The sequence below is a fragment of the Natator depressus genome, chromosome 13, assembly GCF_965152275.1.
Source record: "Natator depressus isolate rNatDep1 chromosome 13, rNatDep2.hap1, whole genome shotgun sequence".
Lineage (NCBI taxonomy): Eukaryota > Metazoa > Chordata > Testudines > Cheloniidae > Natator > Natator depressus.
This window is the reverse complement of record NC_134246.1, coordinates 15,674,566-15,700,757: the sequence shown is the minus strand read 5'-3', so window position 1 is coordinate 15,700,757 and position 26,192 is coordinate 15,674,566. Positions and strand designations below refer to the sequence as shown.

The 26,192-nt window shown below is 42.5% G+C and overlaps 1 protein-coding gene across 1 annotated transcript; it reads left to right on the top strand.

The window, feature by feature from the left end:
* Window positions 1–720: 720 nt before the first annotated feature.
* On the top strand, window positions 721–26,192 carry LOC141997654 (uncharacterized). Its single transcript, XM_074970080.1, has 3 exons — window positions 721–934; window positions 17,556–17,657; window positions 25,696–26,192. The coding sequence occupies exons 1-3, from the start codon at window positions 721–723 to the stop codon at window positions 26,148–26,150; spliced, it is 771 nt and encodes a 256-aa protein (XP_074826181.1). The 3' UTR covers window positions 26,151–26,192.

Below are 26,192 nucleotides of genomic sequence, written 5' to 3'. Positions count from 1 at the left end.
AAGGGTTGTGGTAGACTCTCCATCACTGGAAATGTTTAAATTAAAATTGGATGTTTTTCTAAAAGATAGGCTGCAGTTCAAACAGGAATTAACTCAGGGAGGTACTGTGCCCTGTGTTATGCAGATCAGACAAGATCACAATGGTTCCTTCTAGCCTTATCTATGAATTGGAGTTATGAAAACAATAATTCCATAGAAATTATTAAATTCTTTAGGTTTTAGAGTAAAGAGGTAGCTTTTCTATCAAATGTTTAAACCACCCTAAAGAATGTAATATAGAATTCTATGTCTGCTATGGAAGTTTGTAGGATGTTTTTTTAAAGTACCCCATTTTGCATAGGAGATCATTCTCCTTTTCATAAGGGTCAGGAGGTCTTAAATGTTGAATACATGAATCCTCCAACCTTTTCCAGACACTGCTGTGAACATTCACCCCTTAATTGATGTATTATTAAAGCAGTAGGTGAAACGAGGAGTCAAATAGCTCAAAGCACTCGAAATGTTGTCTTCAGGGTCTGATCAGCTGAAAGGTCTGACAGTTGTTCCTGCATTTGTCACCTCACGCATGGTAACTGCAATGAACTCTGTGTAGGGCGACCTTTGAACCTCATCAAGAATGCTATTGCCTACCTCTACAATGGGGTGAGCCGATATGAGCATCAATCGCCAGTGCTTCATGCTCTGACTTGGCTGTCTATTCAATTTTTAGTGCAATTGAAGATGTTGATGACCATCTCTATAGCCTTTGGTAGTTGGGACCTGGCTGTTGGAGAAGCTGCCTCTTTCCCATCCCAAGTCAACTTGGGGCACTGTTGCTGTTGGTTCATAGAGCTGAACATGGCACAGAGGCAGTGTCAGAACTTTCTTCGTGGAAAGACCTCCTCTGCAGAATTCATTCCAGGCGACTTTATGAATCCCAGCTGGCAGCATGCAGGTGACAAGATAACTACATCTGTTGTGTTTATTTATGCATTTATTTTAATTACAGTGTTTTCAGCTGGCAGGATAACTTTAAGTTCTAACAAAGCAACATTATTTCTATTCAGTTTGTTTCCACTATGAAATTTTAAAGCATAGCTCTAGTTGTAATTACTGAGTCTCTATATGTTCATAGACAAGTATCACTTCATAAATATTGAATTGTGCTATTATGTACGGTCCATTTTGTGCGTGATGGTTACCTAGAAATACATTGATAGAAATTAGGTAATTATCACTGGAGGTATTCATGAGGATTTGAAAGCAGATAAATAATAAATAGGAATGTTGTTTACTCATTCAGCTTTAAAACCAAAGAACATTCTTGTCATTATCTCATTGATGCATCCGGTCCAGTAAGCAGGAAGGACTATGTGAAGGAAGAAAAGAAAAAAGCTAAAGGCAATCTAGGTGTTTTACAGGCAATAATTGTCACCGAAATCAGGCCAACATTGGGGATGCGGGGGCAGGGTCTTGAAGAGGAACAAAACTGCTTAGTAGATTGTTTCAGTAGACTTTAGTCCCTGGGTGCTTAAAACTTCTCAGGATTAGGCCCTGTAAAAGATGACAACCACTTGTACCCTGTATCCATTGAAGTTGGGCCCTGTCCCAATTTAATAAAACACTTAACTGAGTTTAAGTGCTTGCTCAATCTGGGCCTATGTAAGCTAAGTGTTTATCAGTTTAAACTGCCTGTACGTGTTAAAAATTCATTCTGTGCATCACTCCTTTCTGCTTCACTATCATCTCTGCCAATGAGACCCAGCATACTGAAGACTCTGAAATATTAGGATATTGTTACTTCCATGATTGCCAGCAACAATATAAAAAACACCATGTCACTTGATTTTCCTAAACCTTATCTGTACCTAGAGGTGAGATTAAAACCAGGTTGCATTGTGTGACTAAGAGTACAATACAATGGTTTCTCTTAATTTGTAATAGGTGATTTGGTGAAGCACAAGTGTAAAAACAAAGTGTACATTGATTTAGACATTTTGCAGGGGCCCTGAGCTCAGAGTGGTGTCTGAACTATTGCTGTGTAATCATCTTCAGTGAAGGTTCTTTTTATCATCTGCATTGGTGGTTAGCCTTCCCCTGTTTCTCCTCCTATTTTGCCTTATTTCAAAGTTCCATTAGTCAAACTCTGTTTGATAAAAATGCCGAGGTCTCTTGTTACCTTCCGCCATGTAATGGCTTTCTTATATATCCCTCTCTTTGCATTGTTGATTTCTGACTTCATTTGTCTGGCTGTTTACAGTCATTTTCTGAGTCCCAGCACCAGAGAAGCAATTTATAGACAGAAAGTAGAGAAAACTTGTGTGTTTATCTTGGATACTTAAAATCATTTTCAAACATTAAAAAAACAAAAAGCTAGGCATTTCAGCTTAAAATATATTCATATGTTGGGAGTCGCAAAAGCAAGTATTATTTTCAATCAGCTGTGTATGAATCAAAGTTAGGATACAAACAATGTTCAGAATCTTTACTCAAGCTGCTTATGTTCTACTGGCATTTGAGAGGGACAGGATTGAAGTTATTGATGTTTTAAATTCTGTTAAAGAATATTTGACTGGCTATATGTGATCTTTCTGAGTCCATTGATATTTATACCTTTTTCCTACTTATTATTTTCAGACCATCTTTTTTTTTCTTATGAAAAACTGCATTCTTTTTGTATGTTCAATGATTTTTCTCTTTCAGTCAGTACTGAATCATTGCCCCAGCGTGGCATTATGGCACACTGCATGGCTGGCTGTGTCATCCATTGGATGAGATGTAATATTGCAATGTTGAACACTTGTGGCTGTTTAAAAATCAAACAAGCAAAAAACTCACTGTCACTTTTGGGACTGTTTATAATGAGTGGCAAACTATTGGAAATTCAAGAAGTGAGGGTTTTTTGGGTTTTTTTGTATTTCATCATGAATTTAAAAATGATCCTATTTTGCTTGCTAAATTATCTAAATATAGTTAATTTCTTTTAAAAAAAAATTGGTGGACCCGTTTGAGTGAAAGTAACATACTGGAAATGAGAGAATGTGTCACGTGAATGTAAAATAACCATTTTGTCAAAGTGAGGAAACTCCAAATTTGGCTAAAAATGAAATGGTTAAAAAACGGGGGAAGGAGGGGAAGGAATCACTCACTGTTGTCTCTCACAATCTCAATGTTAACCTGATAAAATTCCAGTGTGGGTAAATCTATCCTGCCTACTTAACATTCCCCTTGTAGTCTCATGAGGAATAAGATAGAGAATATCTCCTGTTCTCAAGTTTTTGATAGTTTTGCTGTTGTATAGGAATTGGGAGCTCTTTAGATAGTTTGGGAGTCCTCTAGTAGACCTCCCAGTCTTTTATTGTACAAATCACCAGATCTTAACAGATAGACAGTGTGTGTATATAGAGAGAGACGTGGACCTTGTACAATTGTATGTAGTTAGTGAGCTTCGTTATTGAGAACCCAGCTGTGCCCATGTGGTTTTCTAATATTATCAGTGCTGTGAGGAGAGCAAAGACACAACAGCTGGACACTGTTAATAGCTGCTTTGATTTGCTGTAGAGGTAGTTGCACTTCACTAGTGATTCTTAACACTACTTGCAAATATCTTGGTAAAGTTTTTGCAAGACATTCTGGAATGCTTGTAAATGAAAGACACTATATATAATTAGAATCATGATTAGCCATAAGTAACCATAGTGCAAAGAAGACAGTTACTACATCATTCTGTTTTGTGGCCTCTTATTACAGTTTAGGAAAAGCCTATAACTCGTTCCCCTGTCTAACACAGATTTGATACTTTCAGTTCTTCAAGGTTTGACCCATGTTACCTTCCATCTTGACATGAAACTCATCATTATATCAGAAGGCAGGAAGAAAAATAAAACCACATCTAGATCCATTAATCAATGCAGTACTGGAATTATTTGAGCTGATTTCCCCACCCCTCACACTTCCCTTCTCCACAGATTGATGGAAATATAATAGTTAATAAAATGTGTTTTCGGGATAGCCTCATGCTTTGGATAAGGAATCACTTATCTCTAATGTGCATGTTATTGCATAAAGGCCAATGGAAAAACTATTTAAAGCATACAAAGCTGCCCTTTTCCCTTCCCAATAGCTGCTAGCTCTTATGTTCCAAGATTTTTCAATTGCTGGCGCAGAGAAATGATTAAAAAAACAAACAAACTTGACGTTTGTTTATCAGTTAAACTCTGAACAAATAGGTGGTCTGCGTGGGAGCTCTGTGGGCTGCAGTTACAAACTGTGCTCTCAGACATGCTTGTAACTAAAAGTTCAGTTTAGCAGATCCTTCTGTTCCAGGGTGTCTGTTTGGGGAAAGCATCCGTGAGGCAAATAGGGCTGTGCCAGCTGTACCGTATGGAAACTAATCCTGTTCCCATTGAAGGCAAAGGGCCCAGGATTGGGTCCATGGTACCTGACCTTTTTTCTTTTTTACTTTTAAGTTCTGATCTGGCAATTTCTGTGGATGAAATGAAAGATCTTGCCTCCAAAGAGCTAGTGAGCTGGTAGCAGTGGGTGAAGTACCTGAAATGAGGAGAAGAAGATAAAAAGAGAAACCTCCAAAAAAAGACATTTTCCCCTCCTCCAGCTCCTTTATGATGCTCTGTTGGCATAAAGGGGGGCAGAAATGACACCCCCACCCACCGGTCCTCTTCCTCCCAATCCCTCCTTAGGGTGAAGTTGGGAAGGGAAAGAAGTGGGACAGGGTGGAGAGAGAGCATCGCCAGATCACTGCTGCAATCTGGGTATTAATTGCCTCTCCTATTCTCCTTCTTTTGGCTCCTTATGAGACTTTGATTAGGAGTTAAACTAGGCAGGATCTTGGCGGGGTCCAGAATATGGTGGTTCCAAAGTGGCTCACATCTCCTGCCACCTTCATTTCTGCACTGAGTGCAGAAATTGGGACATGAGGGGAGATTTTCCATTGCCTTGCCCTGTGTGTAGTCGTTTGCACCTGTGCAAAGCTGGGTGTAAAATGCTGCTGTTTCTGATATGGGTGGCTGTATGTGACAGCATAAGGTACAATACAAAGGCGAGACAGGTTCATAATGATCTGTATAGGAGCTGCTCCTAAAATGGCACAGTGTTCAGTTTTCTTCTTTTGAAGGAGGCCTTTTTGTTTAGCCTTTTCTGGTTGTCTGGGTAGAATATTACAGCAAATATCACTGAACAGCCATGATTAGACAGATTGCTGTTTGTATTCCCTCGGTGCACTGGGCAGGAGTGTTTCATTTCAAACATCATTGACAACTTGCTTCAGTGATTCTATGGCATCTATAGCATAACCCTATCATGAGGGAAAGATGAAAGGGAAATATTTATATATTTTATTTTGGAAGATAGGCACATTGGACACACACATCCTTGCTCTCCCACAACAACAGCTGTATTGAGAGCAAAGAAATCTCACTATCTCTCAGCCCATCAAAGATCAAAGCAAATGTAATTTTTACTTTGTTGTCTGAAAGTTCCATTTTAAGATTAGCTGGCTCAATTTTCATTCCACTTATCATGATTGAGCTCAGCTGATAGTGAAGTCACAAATCCTTAATGCAGGTCAAAAGGATATAGAACGAGATATTTGTAATGGGTTCTTTATACCTATTAACCTATGGTAACCTTGTTGATAAATACTGATTTTTAAGTTACATGACAGAAGTGTATTGCTTGACTTGGCTGTGTACCTTGCATGAAATCGGAGCTGATTTGAAGCATCAGGAGTTATGAGTTAGTATCCTGGTAAGGGATCTTTTGCAATCTTATGGATAGTCCCACTGGTTTCAATGGAGCCTCTCACATGAGTAAATATTGCAGCATTTGGCCCCTGTACACTAACAATAAATAGCCATAAGTACATTAATCGAAATTCCAATTGTTTTAATTAATAACTGGGAAATGAATCTTTCTTTTCTGCTCCCAATATAATCACAATGTCCTTTATTTAAAAATTGAATTAAGAACATCTTTCTGAGGCTAGCCTGAGTTCATCACCTAGAGCAACTCTCTTGAGCTAAGCAAAGGAAAGTACATTATCGTTGTTCAGAATGATGGGTCCAGTGCTGAAAAACTAAGCATCTTTGAACGTTCCAAGTAAAGTAATTGGAGTGGGGGGTATTTTGGTGCCTGGAATGGGTCACAGCTGTGAGTGCTGGTCACAGGTCAGACTGTCAGAAAACTGGGCAGACACACCCAAGCTGGTGGTATATTCTATAATTAGATTTTACCAAACCAGAAACAAATGTACGCTCCTGGATCACTACATTAGTTTTACCATAGAGTGACAATCTGCCTTAGACTCCACAGCCTCCACTTTACCACCTAGACAGACTGGACTTTACGATGAAAGGTTATTAAAACCCAAATCACTACACATTAGGTTCTTCCAGCCCCAAAGGGCTAGTCACTTACCCTAGGTCAAGGTACCTGTCGGATCTCACCAAAGACAACACTGGAGCCAATTTCTGTACTAAAGTAAATTAAAGATTTATTAGCTATGAAAAGAAAAAAGAGTTGTTGAGAGGTTAAAGCAGGTAAAATACATTACAGATGAATCAAAGTTTGTAAGTCCAATCTGATAGCAGAAATGGTGTATCTGTTTACTTCTCCATAAGTCTCTCAGGGCTGCCCAAAAATGATTTTGGTTTGGGGATCTCTGTCTTGTATCTGGAACACTCTCTGACAGCATCCACATAGATGAGAGATGAAGGATCATTCCCAAGGATTTTCTTCTTATAGCCATTTTCTCTGGAAAGCAATCTGGCAGGTGTTTTTATCACAGCATGCATTTTCCACTGACGAAGAATAGGCAATGTAGACAATGTAGTTTGTGAATCTCCATCGTTAAACTAAGGAATCTTGCTTTGAAGACAGGATGCTTCCTCAGTTACAGTTCTAAGGCAGTTTTCATGAAGCTTTCACATCAAATACCTTCTTATCTTAAAACGAACACACTGTAAATTAAGGTTATTTAATTACCGGAGAGTACATAATAGGATATCCAGAAACAATTCTTCATTGGCTTTCATATCATTTACATATTAAGTATGTTCACATATAAACACTAAATACAGGCCTTTTGACCTAATGTTAACTAAGTAGAGTTGCATACTTAATGTACAGGTAATCACAGAGTTACAGGACATGAAAAAGGATATAGAAACAACAGGTTAATTTAGTTACACTAGTATACATCAAACAGGATATAGGTAGATGAAGACAAATACAATTAACATCTGTTTTAACAAGTGAATTGTCTAGATGCACAACAGTACCTTTTAACACTCCTTTGTAGTTTCACACACCAGTGAATTGCCCAAGGGCTCTGATCTGTCAACATCACGGGGAAATTGTACAGAACAATATGTCACCAGAAATGGTGGTTGTTTGAGGGTTTTGTTGTATAGACCTTGTGACAGATATGGGGCTGTCTCTAATAACTTATGAAAACCATATGTTAGACTGATTATTGAAGTGTTTTCTGTATGACTGTATGCACTCTGGTGTACACTGCTATTTGCACTGCCTGAAGTTGGAACTGTGGGGCACTGTAGACAAGCCCTTAGGATAAGAAGACAATCCATGGCCCAAAGGATGTAGTCTAACAACTGACTCAATAACTTGCCATGCTTATGACTTTTGAAGTTTGAAATTAGAAATCTAGATATTAGAGATAAAACCTCTTTAAGTCCCCCCCACCCCCATGGAAAACAAAATTTTCATTGAAAAAATTGAACACTCAAAAAAGAAAAAGAAAAAAAAATGTTGGCTGTAACTCAGAAAATGTTAATTTGGCAATGCTGCCATGGTGCCTCATGGGAATTATAGTTTGGGTGCCTTGTGCCCCCGTTCTCCTCTGGGTGTATTACATTTTCCATGATGCCATCTGTTCTCCCCTCTTGCAAAGCCACCATGAAGCAGCATGGGAGATCTAGGCCAGCCATCAAGCTCATCCCATAGAGGAGAATGAGAGCATGAGGCACCCATACCTACAACTCCCATAAGGCACCATGGCAGCTATTGTGAAACTAAATTCAATTTTCAAAGGTTTCATTTCTCAACAAAAACTGCATTATTTTGTGGAAAGCAGACCCTTTTCACCAACAGAGCTGAAAACCTAATTTTCTGTCAACTAGTTTTGACAGAAAACTTACGACAAGCCCTACTAGAGATGGGTCTGAGCTGCAAACTTTGGGCCCAGATCCAAGTTATGAAGGACATTTGAGCTGCTGGTAATATTTTATGAATATTATATGCTCCATCAGTTTGTCTGTTGTTGTGGTGTTTACTCTATTAGTATAAAGGGTTAATTCAATCGGGAGCTGACAGCAGGTAGACAAAGGGAGACGATGACCTGGTAACATCTCTTACAACATCTGGGCAGTGCTGGAGTAATTTGATGCGATGCTCTGGCTAGATCCTGTTTTAATAACTGGGCCTACAAGGCCCTTAATTGTGAGCAAGTTTATAACGTGCTACAATAACCTATAACCATAAATGTTAATGGGGAAAGATGCAAATGAGAGATGGAGAAACAAGCAAAAAGATCTACTGATATAAATCAAGGACTGTGTTCAGATCATGCCTGGCAAGCAAGAGAAATGTGGGACTGGAAATTAAGGGACCAAAACTGGCATGTCAGAAATTAGGCCTAATTGGTGGACAAAATAATGAGAGGACAGGCTGTTCTTCCCATGACTCCCTTTTGGGATTCTCAAAAAGAGACTTTTGTGGTGAAAGCTGGCTGCCATGAAGGATAACAGATGGAAGGAAGGGGATGGAACGAGCTCCATCATTATGGCTGCCAGCCCCACCATCTCCTGGGATCCAATGTGACAACATTGTGCCTTCTTCTTCCTAATCCTGAGAGAAGTCCTGACTAGACTGGGCCAGAGAGATGACATCACCACCTCCAATGCTCTAGCTAATCCTGATTTCCACCTGGGATGTGAGACTTGGTTACACTGCCCCTCTTCCCTCTTCCTTGTCCTTCCACACCCTTCTCTTCTTTCCTTATCCCTTTCCTTTTTTCCCCTTTCTGCATATTCTGAAATGTTTTAAATGTGGGACCAGAGAGACAGCCAAAAACAATGTCCTAAAGACCTTGACGCTGATACGGGTTTGCCAGGTTTCAGAGTGGTTGATAAGGCCGTGTGCTGTTTCTGTGTTTTTCCACCAGCTAGGCTGCAAGTGAGAGTCAACCCAAGAGACAGAAGCTGCATTTTCTCTTTGCTGTTCTTTTCTTTCCACTTTTGTGTGTTTGTCTTGTTTTAACAGCTCCAGTCTACCTCAACTAACATCTTCTCTTTTCCCCCAAAATGAGTTATTACCATTTGAGACTGTCAAATAAGGGGGTTTTTTCTTCTCAAAACTCTCTGCAGTTAAAGGGAAAAGGAACACGGGATGTTGTTAAAATGAGAGCAAATGCTTTAACTTTTTTTCTTTTTTCTCTCTCTATGTTTAATCAAAGGTTTTGTTTTTTCACAGAAGGATTTTTAATGAGGTATTTACCATGGTACTAAGCAGGCTGAGATCTCTGTATATCAAACCCTGAACTTTAACACCATTTAATATTGGAGCCTGATAGGGTTAAGTTAACATCTTTGACTCTTTGGGCCCATATATTCCATCTAATACAACAACCTCCTCCTACTGGGTTTGCTAAACAGGTTTCTCCAGGAATGTCTGAACTTCAGCAGTTAGGGTGTGGGAGATTTTTTTTTAAAGACACAGAGGCCAGATAGTTATGGGAGAGACTGGGGCAGAGATTATTGGGGAGCAGTTTGATATTCATACCCTGAGGTCAGGAGGGTAAGATAGGCCTTTAGGTATGATAGACAAGTATATAGCCTGTGGTTTTAAAATCCTTTTCTCTTCTTAGATTATGGTACTGTTAGGATTAAACAATGCTTTGTTTTAAGAAGGCTGCTTTGGGCTCCCTCTATTCTTCACTGGTCGCAGTCCCAAAGGGAGGATTTGCAGGTGATGACCCTAGTTGGCCTGTTGAGAAATCATGGATGACACACAGAGGGCTGTAGCCTGGGGACCTGGTCTAAGAGTGGGAGAATTGCAGGATTTCACCCAGAGAGAAATGATGGCACAGGCCCTATTACATGAAGTGGTACCTGCTGAGAGACCCGAGAGGGGTCAAAGGTGCAGCTCTCTCTAAATGTGACTCATGACTAAAGTCCTGGGAGTTTGGTTTAGGGGCATCTCTACTGCAATCTGAACTTCTGCTTGGAGAGTATTTTAACATTCAAATATCATGTGAAGAAAAGTTAGGTGATACTGTTTTCTCTAGGGAATTTGGAAATCAAAATTTAACACAATATTAAATGGAAATAGAATTTGAATGTAAGCTATATTTCTGTCCTGTAAGATGAACAGTATATGCAACGTAATGAAGAGGTAACAGAAGAAAATGAGAAGAGAACATTGTAGAAGAATTGTATTAAAATATATAGCACTTCCCTCCATGTCCAATATTGTATGCTAAAGAGCCACTTACTGTAATAACTTACAGGCAGCATGGTCCTTAAAATAGGTTATGATGAGAGTGGGAATCAGGAGAACTGGCTTCTGTGTTCAGCCCTGCCACTGACTTACTTTGGAAACTTTGGCAAGTCATTTATAGCTTGATTCTGCACCCATTGAAGGCAGTGACCATATCGACTTCAATGGGTGCAGGGTCAGACTCCCATAGCTTTCTGTGCCTTAGTTTCTCTGGGTGCAAAATGGGCATAATCACACCTACCACTTCTGTAAACTCTTTGAGATGTACCACCGAACTGCTAATTATTGATATTGTTATGAAAAATAGTCTTGGAACTGTATTTTCTGCAAATGTAAAGATCCTTGTATTAGTGCTCTCACTGACTTTCATTCATATTTCACATTAATATTTTGCTCAGCAAAAGAGAGAGAGGGAGAGAGAAAGCAGTGGGGGGAGGGGAGCAAAATCAAACTGAAATCTTAAGGCCTTAAGTAGATAACGTACTGAGAGACAGAAGCATGGCACAGGATTACCAAAGTAACTTATCATTGGCCTGATATAAAGTGCTGTACTGTGCCTGAATTATATCATTATATCACTGGGATCAATGGAGGCTAATGCATCCATCTCTACAATCTGAGCTGACAAATTATAAATTCCCTCCCTCCCCCCGCCTCTGATGATGGAACAAAGTGTGTAATCAAGTTAGGTCCAATGTAAATGCAAATCATCAGCATTAATTAACAGGAACTGCACAGCAGTTATTATGTACTGCAAGAACATGTACAAGATTCATAGATCCCCTGCAGCTTTGTCTTTTGATAATTAGATTTCTTAGAGAGGAGAAGGAATTTCAGGAGGCAGCAATTGCTTTGGACAGGGAACAGCCCTGACACGCGTGTCTCACTTTGTAATACCCTGAGTGTAATCACTATGCAGAGTGAGCCATCCCTTCCCACAGCAGTCACCAACCCCTCACCATTACTGAGATATGGCCCTGCAGGAACAGAGCCGTTAAAATAACACATGGTGCACAAAGCAGTCAGAAGGCAGAGGTGTTATTAAAGCATATGTGCAATTTTTTAAAAGGCCTTTTATGTTGCCTGCAGCTGCATAATTGCCAGCTTTCACGTACAGGGGAAGAGGCTGTGCCGCTACTATACAGCATTTTAAATACTTGTTCAACAGGAAACATCAAAAGGCCCAAAGATACAATTGTGACAGTAGCTAGTCCCCAGTAAAAGCCACTGCAAATTATCCATCAATGTGGCTAGTCTATTCCTGTAATTATTCGAGCTGTCTTCCCATCTTTGTTTCAATAAAGGTTAGGAATCTTACAAATGTGCTCCATATATAACGATGCTGTAAGATCAGCCCTCTAGTTTTTAATTAAACAATGTATAATTGGAGAGTGAATGTCACTGTGGATTGATGGGCTGAGCTCTTTTACCTCCAGAGGGAGATGGCTTTCTGTACCAATGAGTTGGCAGGGATGAATGATAAGGTAAGCAGTGGATCTCACTTCCTATCATACAGTATCCATTCCATGCAATCAGGCTTCAGTGATATTTGCTTTTGAAAGGCCAACAATTAAGTGTTTGTGGAAACCAGATTCTTTCTGAACTTAGGAGAAATGAGGACACATTGTGGGTTGTGATTTTTCCCCCCCCAGGTCTTCAACTTTTTAGGTTCTATTAACTCATCTCTTACTTCCCCCAAATCTGCTATGGGACAAAACTGTCCCATATTTTAAAAGCACATTGTTTTATTCTCGAGAACATTTGGATTTTGCAATGCGTATCTTTGGTATCGAATATGCTTTTACCAGGCTGTCAAGAACAGGCATCATGCTGGGATTACAATGTGCTTTTAAAATATTAATTAAGCCTCAGACTATCCCTCTGAGTCAGTGAAGCATTAACCCTATTTTACAGAGGGGGAAACTAAGGTAAAGTGACTTATCTAAGATCGCTAGGGGGTCAGTCAGTCAACAGGGCCACTAAGTGTCTCTACTTTCGGCCTCTATTTCTGGCCACAAGACCATGCTCTTTTATTGTGCTCTGCCTGCCACAGTGCACGTGCTTTACAACAGCCTTGACTTCTCAAGTTTAGGCAGTTATGAGCTTCCTGAGGTTTTAACAAGATGATTTAATAAATAATTAACTTTTGCCTTCTGTTTTGGGGCTCAAGCCATGACATTTGCATGGTGGATCTCTAGATGTCTGGGAGCAGTACAGTTAAACTTTTCCAAGTGCATGAGGCTGTTGGGGTGTAGAATTCGGGGTCGGTCCACTCCAGAGAAATGGGCCTTTGTGAAGCGTGGCTCTTTCTGAAGGCTTTTGCTTGTATTCTAATGTAAATAGCACCATTTTCCCAAACAACCCTATATGTTTCAGAGTAGCAGCCATGTTAGTCTGTATCCGTAAAAAGAAAAGGAGGAGTTGTGGCACCTTAGAGACCGACAGATTTATTAGAGCATAAGCTTTCGTGAGCTACAGCTCACTTCATTGGATGCATCCTTATATGTTGTTTCCTATCAATCATGAAACTGTTTGCAGCAAAAATAAAAGTAACTGTGTGCGTGCGTGCGTGTGTACTGAAAGCTTTGCTATGCTGCTGCAATACAGGTATTATTAGACAGGCACCCCTTCACTTCCCCCACAGCCCCCTTATTATCTACCTTCTCCTCTAAAAAAACAAGCCTGCATTGAATCCTTCGCTGGTGATTACATTTGTCTATTGACAGGTTTCAGAATAGCAGCTGTGTTAGTCTGTATTCACAAAAAGAAAAGGATTACTTGTGGCACCTTAGAGACTAAGAAATTTATTTGAGCATAAGCTTTCGTGAGCTACAGCTCACTTCATTGGATGCATGCAGTGGAAAAGTATGCAGTGGGGTCAGACGGCAGCAGTAATCAGAGTTAAGTGCATACAAAGCACTGACACCTGGTGCTTTAGATAAAACAAGTTAATTCTTTGGCACCTTAGGTGATGGAAAATATTTTGTATTTTAGTCTGTATTTTAAATAGTTCTTCCACTGAAACATCTTGATTTCAGGGCTGGTTGCGTTATGGTAAGAGAGTGTCGCTGAGGTGAGAAGAATTGTGTGGACTAAATTTTCTAAAAGGAGATGCTTCTGTACTCCAGTTATCACTTTCCCATGTGATTATTTCTATTAATATACTGGTGAGGTGCCTATCATTTTAGGAGTTGATTTCTCATCTACATTTCCTCTTCCTTTAAAACAAACAAACAAAAACAAAATACGTATCTGGGACATTTCTGGGGGTTGAGTGAAATTCTAATTAGACCTGTCTCTCTCTCATTGATATACATTATTTTCTTCAAAGCGAATGAAGGAAGAAAATAATGTATATCAATGAGAGAAAGACAGGTCTAATTAGAATTTCACTCAACCCCCAGAAATGCTTTTAAGGGCTATCATTTTGAGAACTCATAAAGCAGCTAAAAAGCAGATTTTTTTTATAGCTTTGGAAAGCTTTCATGCATTTATTCTATTTAAAGAGCCTCTCACTAATTCTCTTGAAGGGTATCCTGTTTCCCCTATTTGTTTCTCTTTTTCTTCATGATTTCCAGGATGGTACTGGAGCTCCTTCTGATTAGTGCGTGTCCTGGTTCAACACAGTGTCTGTGTAACCTGCTAGTCAGTGTGTTTCATGTCCTCTGTCTCAACCTGATTCAGCAGGTTTGAGTATGTTACAGCTCCAAGCTACTGAGATATTCGTCTCGCTGTAAAAGTCACTGGTTCAAGCCCTGACATGACTAAGATAGATTCTGTTAACATCTGCATAAGTAGCATGTGTGACTGATGTGGAGGAATAATCAGAATAAATATGGACATTGCTGCACAGCAATGTGTAACTCCAGCTCCTAAGTCATTGTCCTGTGGAATCTCTCTGAAATCTTTTTACACAACTTCCTGGCGCTTCAGCAGAGCATTTTAATACAAATACACAGAGGTTCTGTACTGGTGTGTAGTGTGATGCGGGAAGAGGGTTCCTGTCCATAGGAGCCAGCTACAATCATGTCTTTATGCCCTCACTGCACAAGGACCAAGTAAGTCTAACGCCATTCTTGGCACTTGCAACATCAAAGGAGAAGGCAGTCTACACTTAAAAATTAGATCTTGAGGCTGTGAAAAATTTCACACCCTGAGTGCTGTAGTTAGGTTGAGCTAACCCCTGCAGTAGATGCAGCTAGAATTCTTCCCTCAAACTAGCTACTGCTTCTTGGAGAGATGGATTATCTACATGGAAAAACCCCCTCTATTGATGTAGGAAATGTCTACACTACACCTCTACAACTATGCCTGAAATGCTTAATGCATTTTTAGTTATTATAATACATGGATCTAAATAGTATATTTTTAAAAACTTTTTGCAAACTGCTTTACAAACACTAATTCTCATAGCCTAGGATTATCACCTCCATTTTACTGAACTGAAAAAAGACGGCTTAAGTGACTCACCCAAGGCCAGAAAAGAAGCTGCTCTCACAGCTGGGATTTGAATTTAGGAGTTCCTAGCTCCCTATCATATGTTCAGGCCACTGGGCCATGCCAGTTCCAGCTGATTCCATATTAAAGCATACAGCACAACATTACATGATATCTGTTAAGTGACAGGTTGCATTACTCATCCTGTTTTTACATACATTTAAAGGGCCAGATACTGGGATCTTAGTCAGGCAAAAATTCCATTGAAATTAACTGGAATTTTGCCTGAATAAGATCTGAGTAAGAACAGCAGGATTTGGCTTAAGGTGTGGTTATCATAGGAAAGTAAAAATGACATTGTTGGGGTTGAACTGGATCCTTCAGCAGTATACAGATGCCATTAATCATAGTAACAAAGCCATAGCATTGATTAATTTGAAATATCTGTCTGCTCTAGCCCTGTGGAATACCCTATAAGAGTTCAATCTTATGGTTTAATAATAAGAGCTGTATATATATAAGCTAGGAATTACTATTGTTACTGTTAATGAAGTTCACACAATGAATGCAGATACCTAAAGTGGGTGGCTAAATTGCAACATCGGATGAGACCATTTTGTTTCTCTCCAGAGGCTCCTCTAGCCCACCTGTTTGTCAGGATCAAGATTGCTTTAAATTCATAATTGTTTTTCAAGACAGTAAAATCTTCCATAACACAGGAAAAAAGTCTATTGGTCTCAGGAAATTCTGAAAGTCAGTTCTTCCCTCCCTCTCACCCATCCACTCAGAGCCTCATTTTCAAAAGTTTAGATACCAAAAATATGTGAAAACTATAATTTTTTCTTAAAATACATGTGTATTTGTGTCTAATTCACACAAACGATCACTATGATTGCACACAAATGGATTTTTTGTGCAGCCAATTAATTTAGTGGCACAACTGGTTGTGCCTGTAAATACCTGATTGCATGTGGTTGCTGTAATTACACGTGCAAATTAGATGCATGTATTTTTTACACGCATGCCTGGTCACTTGACCTTTTTGAAAGCCAGGCCCTTAGTTTCTTCAGGTGCTCGTATCTCTCAGCTCATGTGGAAGAAGGAATTGAAAAGAGAGAGGAACACCTGTAAGTGTGGATTAGCTGAGGCTTCTGCTCCCAGTAAACATGTCTAACAATATGCAAAAAGAAAGAATAGCCTGTTCTATAGCTGGCAGTTAACTGGCAATTTAGGGATATAAAATGTTGTAGAGCCTTATAAAAGTGGCGATAATAAAATGCTTCCTGCTCCTGGCAGCCCTGTTTTTGCTGGAAAAATTGATGATCAGCTGCTTGCTTGAATATGCCGTGTATAGATTACATAGGGTGTGTGTGTATTGCTCTGGCATTTCTAACTGGTGGAAAAGATTCTGTTCAGTCTTTTTTAATTTCTATGGCTACCATCTTTTGGTGAGAGACTTCTAATGGCCGAGATCAGGAACTTTTAATAAAGTAAGAGCAGGATGTTTACATAATCTCCCCCAACACTTTCTTTAGCAGTGGTTACAAAATGGGACTCACCAAATTTGGCAAGGAAGGGCTGTGCCTGAAATACTGACCCAGACCATCTTCAACCTCAGTGGAGTATAACCCCTAGCTGCCCATGGGACGATAAGTGTCCTAGGGTCAGACGGATGTAATCCCGTAATCACTGATAGTTTCTCCTGTCAAAACAGCCTCAGGGAAGCTTGTAAAATGTACTATGTATTGAGACAAGCAATAATGAAAGACACTGTACTAATCAAGCTCAATGTATGGAGGTGTTCAGAGACCTTCACTGTAGTATTTGCCTACTTAGTGCTGGATTGTGTCTGTCTGTGGTTGCAAGAGGGACACTGTGGTTTGGAGGGCATAAGGGTGGGAGGATGTAGTGCTATTGTTTTACAAGGACTAGAGAGGGAGCATGAATTCCATACTTATGCTTCTGGCACGTATGGACTAGGGACTTTAGTACAGACACTGGTACCAGAAAGCCCAGAGAGGGCAGGGACACAGCCCCTGTAGCCATTTTGCACTAGCTGTTGAATGCTAGTGCAATGTGGCGCATCACACTCTCTTGAAGAATAAAACTGATGTTATTGTAATGTGGGCCACAGTGGCCCTTGAGAAGCACAATACATGCCAGGGCTACCACCAGCACTTTTCACCTGCACCGGGGCAACGAGTTAAAACCACAGTTTAGCTCTCAGTGAATTAGAGCTATGACCTTAACTTGAGTGTACAGAGCAATACAAGCTGGGGGGGGACGGGGGGACATTTGATGGAGTAGTATAAACGAAATAATGTTGTGATCTGTAAGAAATAAGTTTATCTTCCTCTTAAAACAAACAAACAAAAACAACAAACCATCCACATTAGGAGTACAAGAATTGTTGTTCACAGGAATATAAACCTCATCATTAGCAAATTAATCTTCTTACCTGTTACCTATATGGATGAGATAATCCAAAAGCAAAAAGTCAGACACAGGCAACTGGAGATATATATCTGCCATATGTGTCATACGTTACATTTATTGAAACCACATGTCCATGGGTACATCAAGCAGCTGTGTGTGTCTTTCAGGGAAATACACTCTCGTGGCCATGCAATTGATTTGTATTCATCACACCAGAGTGAGGGAAGCTGCAGTCAGCACATGGAGAAGGTGTGCTCTGGATTCTAAAGGTGAGAGCTGTGGGGCTAAACTGACTCTTTTTTTTAACTCAATCCACTTTCACACTGGAGTTTCCTTTAGCTCTTAATGTTGCTTGATGTCATCATTATTGGTGCAGCCGAATATCTAGCAATGGAATCAAAATGTTGATTTCCCATTCATCCTGGGTAAAGGAATTAATGTGTGAGACATACGGCATACAATCTCATGTGACAGGAGATCTGTGTGATCCAGTTGCTGTCCTGGTACAGTAGGATTACAATATTAAATGACACTGGTACTGGGCTTTCATGAATTTGTGAAAATAACATCCTCCATATGAATTCCACAAATCATAAGCTCGTATCTTCTGGTTTTTGGTTTAATTGCTAACAGATTGATTATGACATACAGTCCGTGTTTAAATGGGCATTTTTTTTACCAAGCCACATCTGGATTTTGGAATAAAAATTTAAAGCAGCACATGAAAGAGATAAGAGAGAGACTGACTATATGGAGATTCCCCCACTGAAGATTTTTATGCTGATTCAGAATTACAATGAGGAAATATTTTTGTCTGTGAAGTAATTAGTGATATTCAGCAAAGAGAAGAGACAGTGTCTTCCTGGAAGCATTAAAGGGATCCTTTTGTTATAAAAACAATTAAACATTAATAAACTCATTCTCATTTGCAAGTGCCAATATCATAAATGGTGTAGTGTAGGAATAGTTTTAGCCCTGGTCTACACTAGGAGTTGAGGTCGAATTTAGCAGCGTTAAATGGATTTAACCCTGCACCCGTCCACACGATGAAGCCCTTTTTTTTGACTTAAAGGCCTCTTAAAATTGATTTCCTTACTCCACCCCCGACAAGGGGATTAGCGCTAAAATTGGCCTTGCTGGGTCGAATTTGGGGTACGGTGGACACAATTAGACGGTATTGGCCTCTGTGAGCTATCCCAGAGTGCTCCATTGTGACTGCTCTGGACAGCACTCTCAACTCAGATGCACTGGCCAGGTAGACAGGAAAAGGCCTGCGAACTTTTGAATTTCAGTTTCCTGTTTGGCCAGTGTGGCAAGCTGCAGGTGACCATGCAGAGCTCATCAGCAGAGGTGACCATGATGGAGTCCCAGAATTGAAAAAGAGCTCCAGCATGGACTGAACGGGAGGTACGGGATCTGATCGCTGTATGGGGAGAGGAATCCGTGCTATCAGAACTACGTTTCAGTTTTCAAAATGCCAAAACATTTGTCAAAATCTCCCACAGCATGAGGGACAGAGGCCATAACAGGGACCCGAAGCAGTGCCGCGTGAAACTTAAGGAGCTGAGGCAAGCCTACCAGAGAGGCGAATGGCCGCTCCGAGTCAGAGCCCAAAACATGTCGCTTCTACGCTGAGCTGAATGCCATTTTAGGGGGTTCAACCACCACTACCCCAGCCATATTGTTTGACTCCTTCAGTGGAGATGGAGGCAACACGGAAGCAGGTTTTGGGGACGAGGAAGATAGCTCACAGCAATCAAGCGGAGAAACTGGTTTTCCTAACAGCCAGGAACTGTTTCTCACCCTGGACCTGGAGCTAGTACCCCCCGAACCCACCCAAGGCTGTCTCCTGGACCCACCAGGCAGAGTAGGGACCTCTGGTGAGTGTACCTTTTAAAATACTATACATGGTTTAAAAGCAAGCATGTTTAATGATTAATTTGCCCTGGCATTCGTGGCTCTCCTGGATGTACTCGCAAAGCCTTTGCAAAAGGTTTCTGGGGAGGGCAGCCTTATTCCATCCACCATGGTAGCACACTTTACCACTCCAGGCCAGTAGCACGTACTCGGGAATCATTGTAGAACAAAGCATTGCAGTGTATGTTTGCTGGCATTCAAACAACATCCGTTCTTTATCTCTCTGTGTTATCCTCAGGAGAGTGAGATATCATTCATGGTCACCTGGTTGAAATAGGGTGCTTTTCTTAAGGTGACATTCAGAGGTGCCCGTTCCTGCTGGGCTGTTTGCCTGTGGCTGAACAGAAATGTTCCCCGCTGTTAGCCACGGGGAGGGTGCAGGGTGGAGGGACTAGCCATGCTCTGGGGGGGAGGCAAAATGCGACCTTGGAACGAAAGCACATGTGCTATGTATGTAATGTTAACAGCAAGGTTTACTGTGAAAGAGTGTACCCATTGTTCTATAAAAGGTGTCTTTTTAAATACCACTGTCCCTTTTTTTTTCTCCACCAGCTGTATGTGTTTCAAGGATCACAGGATCTTCTCCTTCCCAGAGGCTAGCGAAGATCAGAAGGCAAAAAAAACACACTCGCGATGAAATGTTCTCTGAGCTCATGCTGTCCTCCCACACTGACAGAGCACAGACGAATGCATGGAGGCAGACAATGTCAGAGTGCAGGAAAGCACAAAATGACCGGGAGGAGAGGTGGCGGGCTGAAGAGAGGGCTGAAGCTGAAAGGTGGCGGCAGTGTGATGAGAGGAGGCAGGACTCAATGCTGAAGCTGCTGGAGGATCAAACTAATATGCTCCAGAGTATGGTTGAGCTGCAGGAAAGGCAGCAGGAGCACAGACCGCCGCTCCAGCCCCTGTGTAACCAACCACCCTCCTCCCCAGGTTCCATAGCCTCCTCACCCAGACTCCCAAGAATGCGGTGGGGGGGCCTCCAGCCACCCAGCCACTCCACCCCAGAGGATTGCCCAAACAACAGAAGGGTGGCATTCAATAAGTTTTTTAAAGTTTTAAACTTTTAAAGTGCTGTGTGGTCTTATCCTTCCCTCCTCCATCACCCCTCCTGGTGCTTCTCTCCTCCACCAACCCTCCTGGGCTACCTTGGTAGTTATCCCCCTATTTGTGTGATGAATTAATAAAGAATGCATGAATGTGAAGCAACAATGACTTTGTTGCCTCTGCAAGCGGTGATCGAAGGGACGAGGGGAGGGTGGTTAGCTTACAGGGAAGTAGAGTGAACCAAGGGGCGGGTGTTTCATCAAGGAGAAACAAACAGAACTTTCACACCGTAGCCTGGCCAGTCATGAAACTGGTTTTCAAAGCTTCTCTGATGCGCACCACGCCCTCCTGTGCTCTTCTAACTGCCCTGGTGTCTGGCTGTGCATAACCAGCAGCCAGGCAATTTGCCTCAACCTCCCACCCCGCCATAAATGTCTCCCCCTTACTCTCACAGATATTGTGGAGCGCACAGCAAGCAGCAATAACAGTGGGAATATTGGTTTCGCTGAGGTCTAACCGAGTCAGTAAACTGTGCCAGCGTGCTTTTAAACATCCAAATGCACATTCTACCACCATTCTGCACTTGCTCAGCCTGTAGTTGAACAGCTCCTGACTACTGTCCAGGCTGCCGGTGTATGGCTTTATGAGCCATAGCATTAAGGGGGAGGCTGGGTTCACAAGGATAACTATGGGCATTTCAACATCCCCAACGGTTATTTTCTTGTCTGGGAATAAAGTCCCTTCCCGCAGCTTTTGAAACAGACCAGACTTCCTGAAGATGCGAGCGTCATGTACCTTTCCTGGCCATCCCACGTTGATGTTGGTGAAACGTCCCTTGTGATCCACCAGTGCTTGCAGCACCATTGAAAAGTACCCCTTGCGGTTTATTTACTCGCCGGCTTGGTGCTCCGGTCCCAAGATAGGGATAGGGGTTCCGTCTATGGCCCCACCACAGTTAGGGAATCCCATTGCAGCAAAGCCATCCACTGTGACCTGCACATTTCCCAGGGTCACTACCCTTGATATCAGCAGATCTTTGATTGCGTTGGCTACTTGCATCACAGCAGCCCCCACAGTAGATTTTCCCACTCCAAGTTGATTCCTGACTGACCGGTAGCTGTCTGGCGTTGCAAGCTTCCACAGGGCTATTGCCACTCGCTTGTGAACTGTGAGAGCTGCTCTCATCTTGGTATTCTTGCGCCTCAGGGCAGGGGAAAGCAAGTCACAAAGTTCCATGAAAGTGCCCTTACGCATGCGAAAGTTCCGCAGTCACTGGGAATCGTCCCAGACCCGCAACACTATGCGGCCTCACCAGTCTGTGCTTGTTTCCCGAGCCCAGAATCGGTGTTCCACCGCATGAACCTGCCCCATTAGCACCATGATGCCCACATTGCCAGGGCCCGTGCTTTGAGAGAAGTCTGTGTCCATGTCCTCATCACTCTCATCACCATGCTGACGTCGCCTACTCGCCCAGTTTCGCTTTGCCAGGTTCTGGTGCTGCATATACTGCTGGATAATGCGTGTGGTGTTTAATGTGCTCCTAATTGCCAAAGTGATCTGAGCAGGCTCCATGCTTGCTGTGGTATGGCGTCTGCACAGAAAAAAGGTGCGGAACGATTGTCTGCCATTGCCCTGATGGAGGGAGGGGCGACTGATCACATGGCTTACAGGGTTGGCTTACAGGGAATTAAAATCAACAAAGGGGGTGGCTTTGCAAGAAACTGAATGGCCCCCTCAAGGATAGAACTCAAAACCTCAAGGATAGAACTCAAAACTGGGTTTAGCAGGCTGTTGATTTCACAGAGGGAGGGAGGAGAAAATGAATACAAAACAAACCTGGTCTATTTCTTGTTTTGAACCACTTCACCTATCTTTATACATCTTGCTGGCAGCAGACTGTGCAGTACGACCACTAGCCATCGTCATCTCCTGGGTGCTCGGCAGAAGACGGTGCTCGATGACTGCTGGCCATTGTCTTCTGCTGTCTGCTGATTAAAAGACAGTGCACTGCCAGTAGGACTGAATCACCATGAGATGAAACTTAAAAGGGAAATGACCTGGCTGAGTCACTCCCATGTTTGCCCAGGCGCCCCTGACCTCATTGAGGTCAGTTAAAAGAGCACCCAGGACTACGTGGACGACGGCCACCAGTCATACTGCACTGTCTGCTGCCAAAAGGCAATACAGTGCTGCTGTGTAGCAATGCAGTACCGCATCTGCCAGCACCCAGGAGACATACGGTGACGGTTAGCTGAGCGGGCTCCATGATTGCCGTGGTATGGCGTCAGCACAGGTAACTCAAGAAAAAAGGCACAAAACGATTGTCTGCCTTTGCTTTCACGGAGGGAGGGAGGGAAGGGGGGCCTACGATATGTACTCAGAACCACCCGCGACAAAGTTTTAGCCCCATCAGGCACTGGGATTTCTACCCAGAATTCAAATGGGCAGCGGAGACTGCGGGAACTGTGGGATAGCTACCCACAGTGCAATGCTCCGGAAGTCGATGGTTGCCTCGGTTCTGTGGACACACTCCGCCGACTACATGCACTTAGAGCATTTGTGTGGGGACACACACCATCGACTGTATAAAAACATTTTCTACAAAACCGACTTCTATAAATTCGACCTAATTTCGTAGTGTAGACATACCCTTAGTTTTAATTCCAGAACTTTAATAGTTGCTCTTAATCCTTAATTGTAAATGACATTGCAACACCTCTTGCAAAATTTCAGGAAATGGATCAACACAGCAGCATGTGAAGATTTCTGATACATCAAATGATCATTATACCTTTTTACTTCACGAGCTCCTAGGAATAAAATACTCCTAGTAAATTACATGCATTGCAATCTTCATAGCAAGTAATCCTATAGGCAACAGTCCTGTGAAATGCTGAGTACCATCATTTCCCATTGACTTGGCATCTCAGAAGGTGTTCAGGGCCTTGCAGGATTGGCCCCACAATTTGCAATGGAATGACATTCTGATTACAGATAATTTTCTAAACATACCCTTCATGCCATGTCACTTCGGTGACTCTGAGGCCATTCCATTCAACTCTTGTCATGTGTGAATAGCACAGACCCTGATTTTGTAGAGTAGAATTTAAGTTAACTATCAGCTATGATGTATCAAAGTGGTGGCAGTCAATGAACAAATCTTGTTAGTTGCCATAATACAGTATGTAATTACTTGCAAGCTGATACTTTTAGGGGTTGGGTGAAAGGATTTGTCTAAAATCAGAACTGATGACTCAAACTTCCATCCAATACTCTGAGTAAACTTATTTGTGGCCTGAAATAAAATGTATGTAACTTCCTCCTCTTTAAGTTTAGTTTAGTTTTATTATTTTCACATTTCTCTGCACATCCTTCTCAGGGCTGGAAGTAGAGATCTGTAGTACAACAAGACAGGGTATTTCTGGCCCAGCTGGAAGCAGGAAATCCAAAGAACTTCCTAAGGCCTGGTCTACACTACAAGTTTATGTCATTTTAGCAGCGTTAAATCTGAATTAACCCTGCACCCGTCCACACAACAAAGCCATTTTTTCGACATAAAGTGCTCTTAAAACCAAGTTCTGTACTCCTCCCCAAAGAGGGGATTAGCGCTGAAATCGACATCGCTGTTTCGAATTAGGGTTAGTGTGGATGCAATTCGAAGGTATTGGCCTCTGGGAGCTATCCCACAGTGCACCATTGTGACCGCTCTGGACAGCAGTCTGAACTCGGATGCACTGGCCAGATGTACAGGAAAAGCTCTGGGAACTTTTGAATCTCATTTCCTGTTTGGCCAGGCAAGCTCATCAGCGCAGGTGACCATACAGAGCTCATCAACACAGGTGACCATGCAGTCCCAGAATCGAAAAAAAGCTCCAGCATGGACCAAACGGGAGGTACTGGATCTGATCGCTGTATGGGGAGAGGAATCCATGCTATCAGAACTACGTTCCAAAAGATCAAATGCCAAAACATTTCAAAAAATCTCCGAGGTCATGAGAGACAGAGGCTACATCAGGGACACAGCACAGTGCCGCGTGAAACTTAAGGAGCTCAGACAAGTGTACCAGAAAACCAAAGAATCAAGCGGATGCTCCAGGACAGAGCCCCAGACATACCGCTTCTACGCTGAGCTGCATGCAATTCTAGGGGAGGCCGCCACCAGTACCCCACCCCTATCTGTGGACTCCGATGATAGGGTACTCTCCGCCGTGGCTGAGGATTTTGCAGATGGGGACGATGAGATGGAGGACGAGCTTGGGGAGAGCCCACAGCACACCATTCTCCCCCACACCCAGGGTCTTTTTATCACCCTGACTGAAATACCCTCCCAACCAAATGAAGCCGGAGAAGGGACCTCTGATGAGTGTACCTTTTTAAATATAATACATGTTATAAAAGCAAGCGTTTTTTAATGATTAAGTAGCCCTGAGGACTTGGGATGCATTCGTGGCCAGTACTGCTACTGGAAAAGTCTGTTAACGTGTCTGGGGATGGAGCAGAAATCCTCCAGGGACATCTCCATGAAGCTCTCCTGGAGGCACTCTGAAAGCCTTTGCAGAAGGTTTGTGGGGAGAGCAGCCGTATTCCATCCTCCATGGTAGGACACTTTACCACGCCATGCTAGTAGCAAGTAATCTGGTATCATTGCATGACAACGCCTGGCAGTTTATGGTCCGGGTGTTTGCTGGCATTCAAGCAACATCCATTCTTTATCTCTCTGTGTTATCCTCAGGAGAGTGATATTGTTCATGGTAACCTGGTTGAAATAGGGGAATTTGATTAAGGGGATATTCAGAGGTGCCCATTCCTACTGGGCTGTTTGCCTGTGGCTGAAAAAAAATCCTCCCCGCAGTTAGCCACATGGTGGGAGGGGGGGTGCCATTGGCGCTGAGCTGTTCGCGTTTGGCTAGCAGGGATCTTCCCTGATACCAGCCAGGCAGTGGGGGGAGGGGAAAAGCAATCATCCCAGAGAATTGGATGGGGGGAGGGGGTTAGTTTGGTTTCTGCTGCTGCATGTTAACAGGAAAACTGCAGCACTATATGGCCAACTCAACGGGCTTTGCTTGGTATGGGAAAAGAGGGGGCTACTGTTATGAAGGTTGCAGAAGCCGAAAGACTATGGCTTACCATGGCCGCCTGCAAGCCGAATTCTGTTGCCTGGCCCTGCGTGTGTGATCTCGAACATCAAAGCCTCAGGCACTCAATATAAGATGCAAAATGCGACCTTGTACCAAAATCACATGTGCTATGTAATGTGAATAGCGTTGTTCACCGTGAAAGAGTATAGCCATTGTTCTGTAAAATGTATCTTTTAAAATACTTCACTCCCTTTTTTTCCTCCAGCAGCTGCAAATGTTTCAAGCCTCCCTCCTCCATCCCAAAGGCTATCTCAGATAAGGTGGCGAAAAAAACGTACGTGCAATGACATGTTCTCTGAGCCCATGCAGTCGTCCAGCACTGACAGAGCTGTGTGGAGGGACACAATAGCAGAGTACAGGACGGTGGCCGATGAACGTGAGGAGAGGTGGTGGCAGGAAGATCAGAGGAGGCATGAGGCAACGCTGGGGCTACTGCGGGATCAAACGGACATGCTCCAGCGTCCGGTGGAGGTTCATGAATGGCAGCAGGATCACAGACTGCCGCTGCAGCCCCTGCTTAACCGCCCTCCGTCCTCCCTAAGTTCCATAGCCTCCCCACCCAGACACCCAAGAACGTGGGGTGGGAGGATCCAGGCACCCAACCACTCCTCCCCAGTGGACAGCACAAGCAACAGAAGGCTGGCATTAAACACGTTTTAAAGTGGCCTTTTCCTTCCCTCCTACCCTCCTCCCACACCCCAC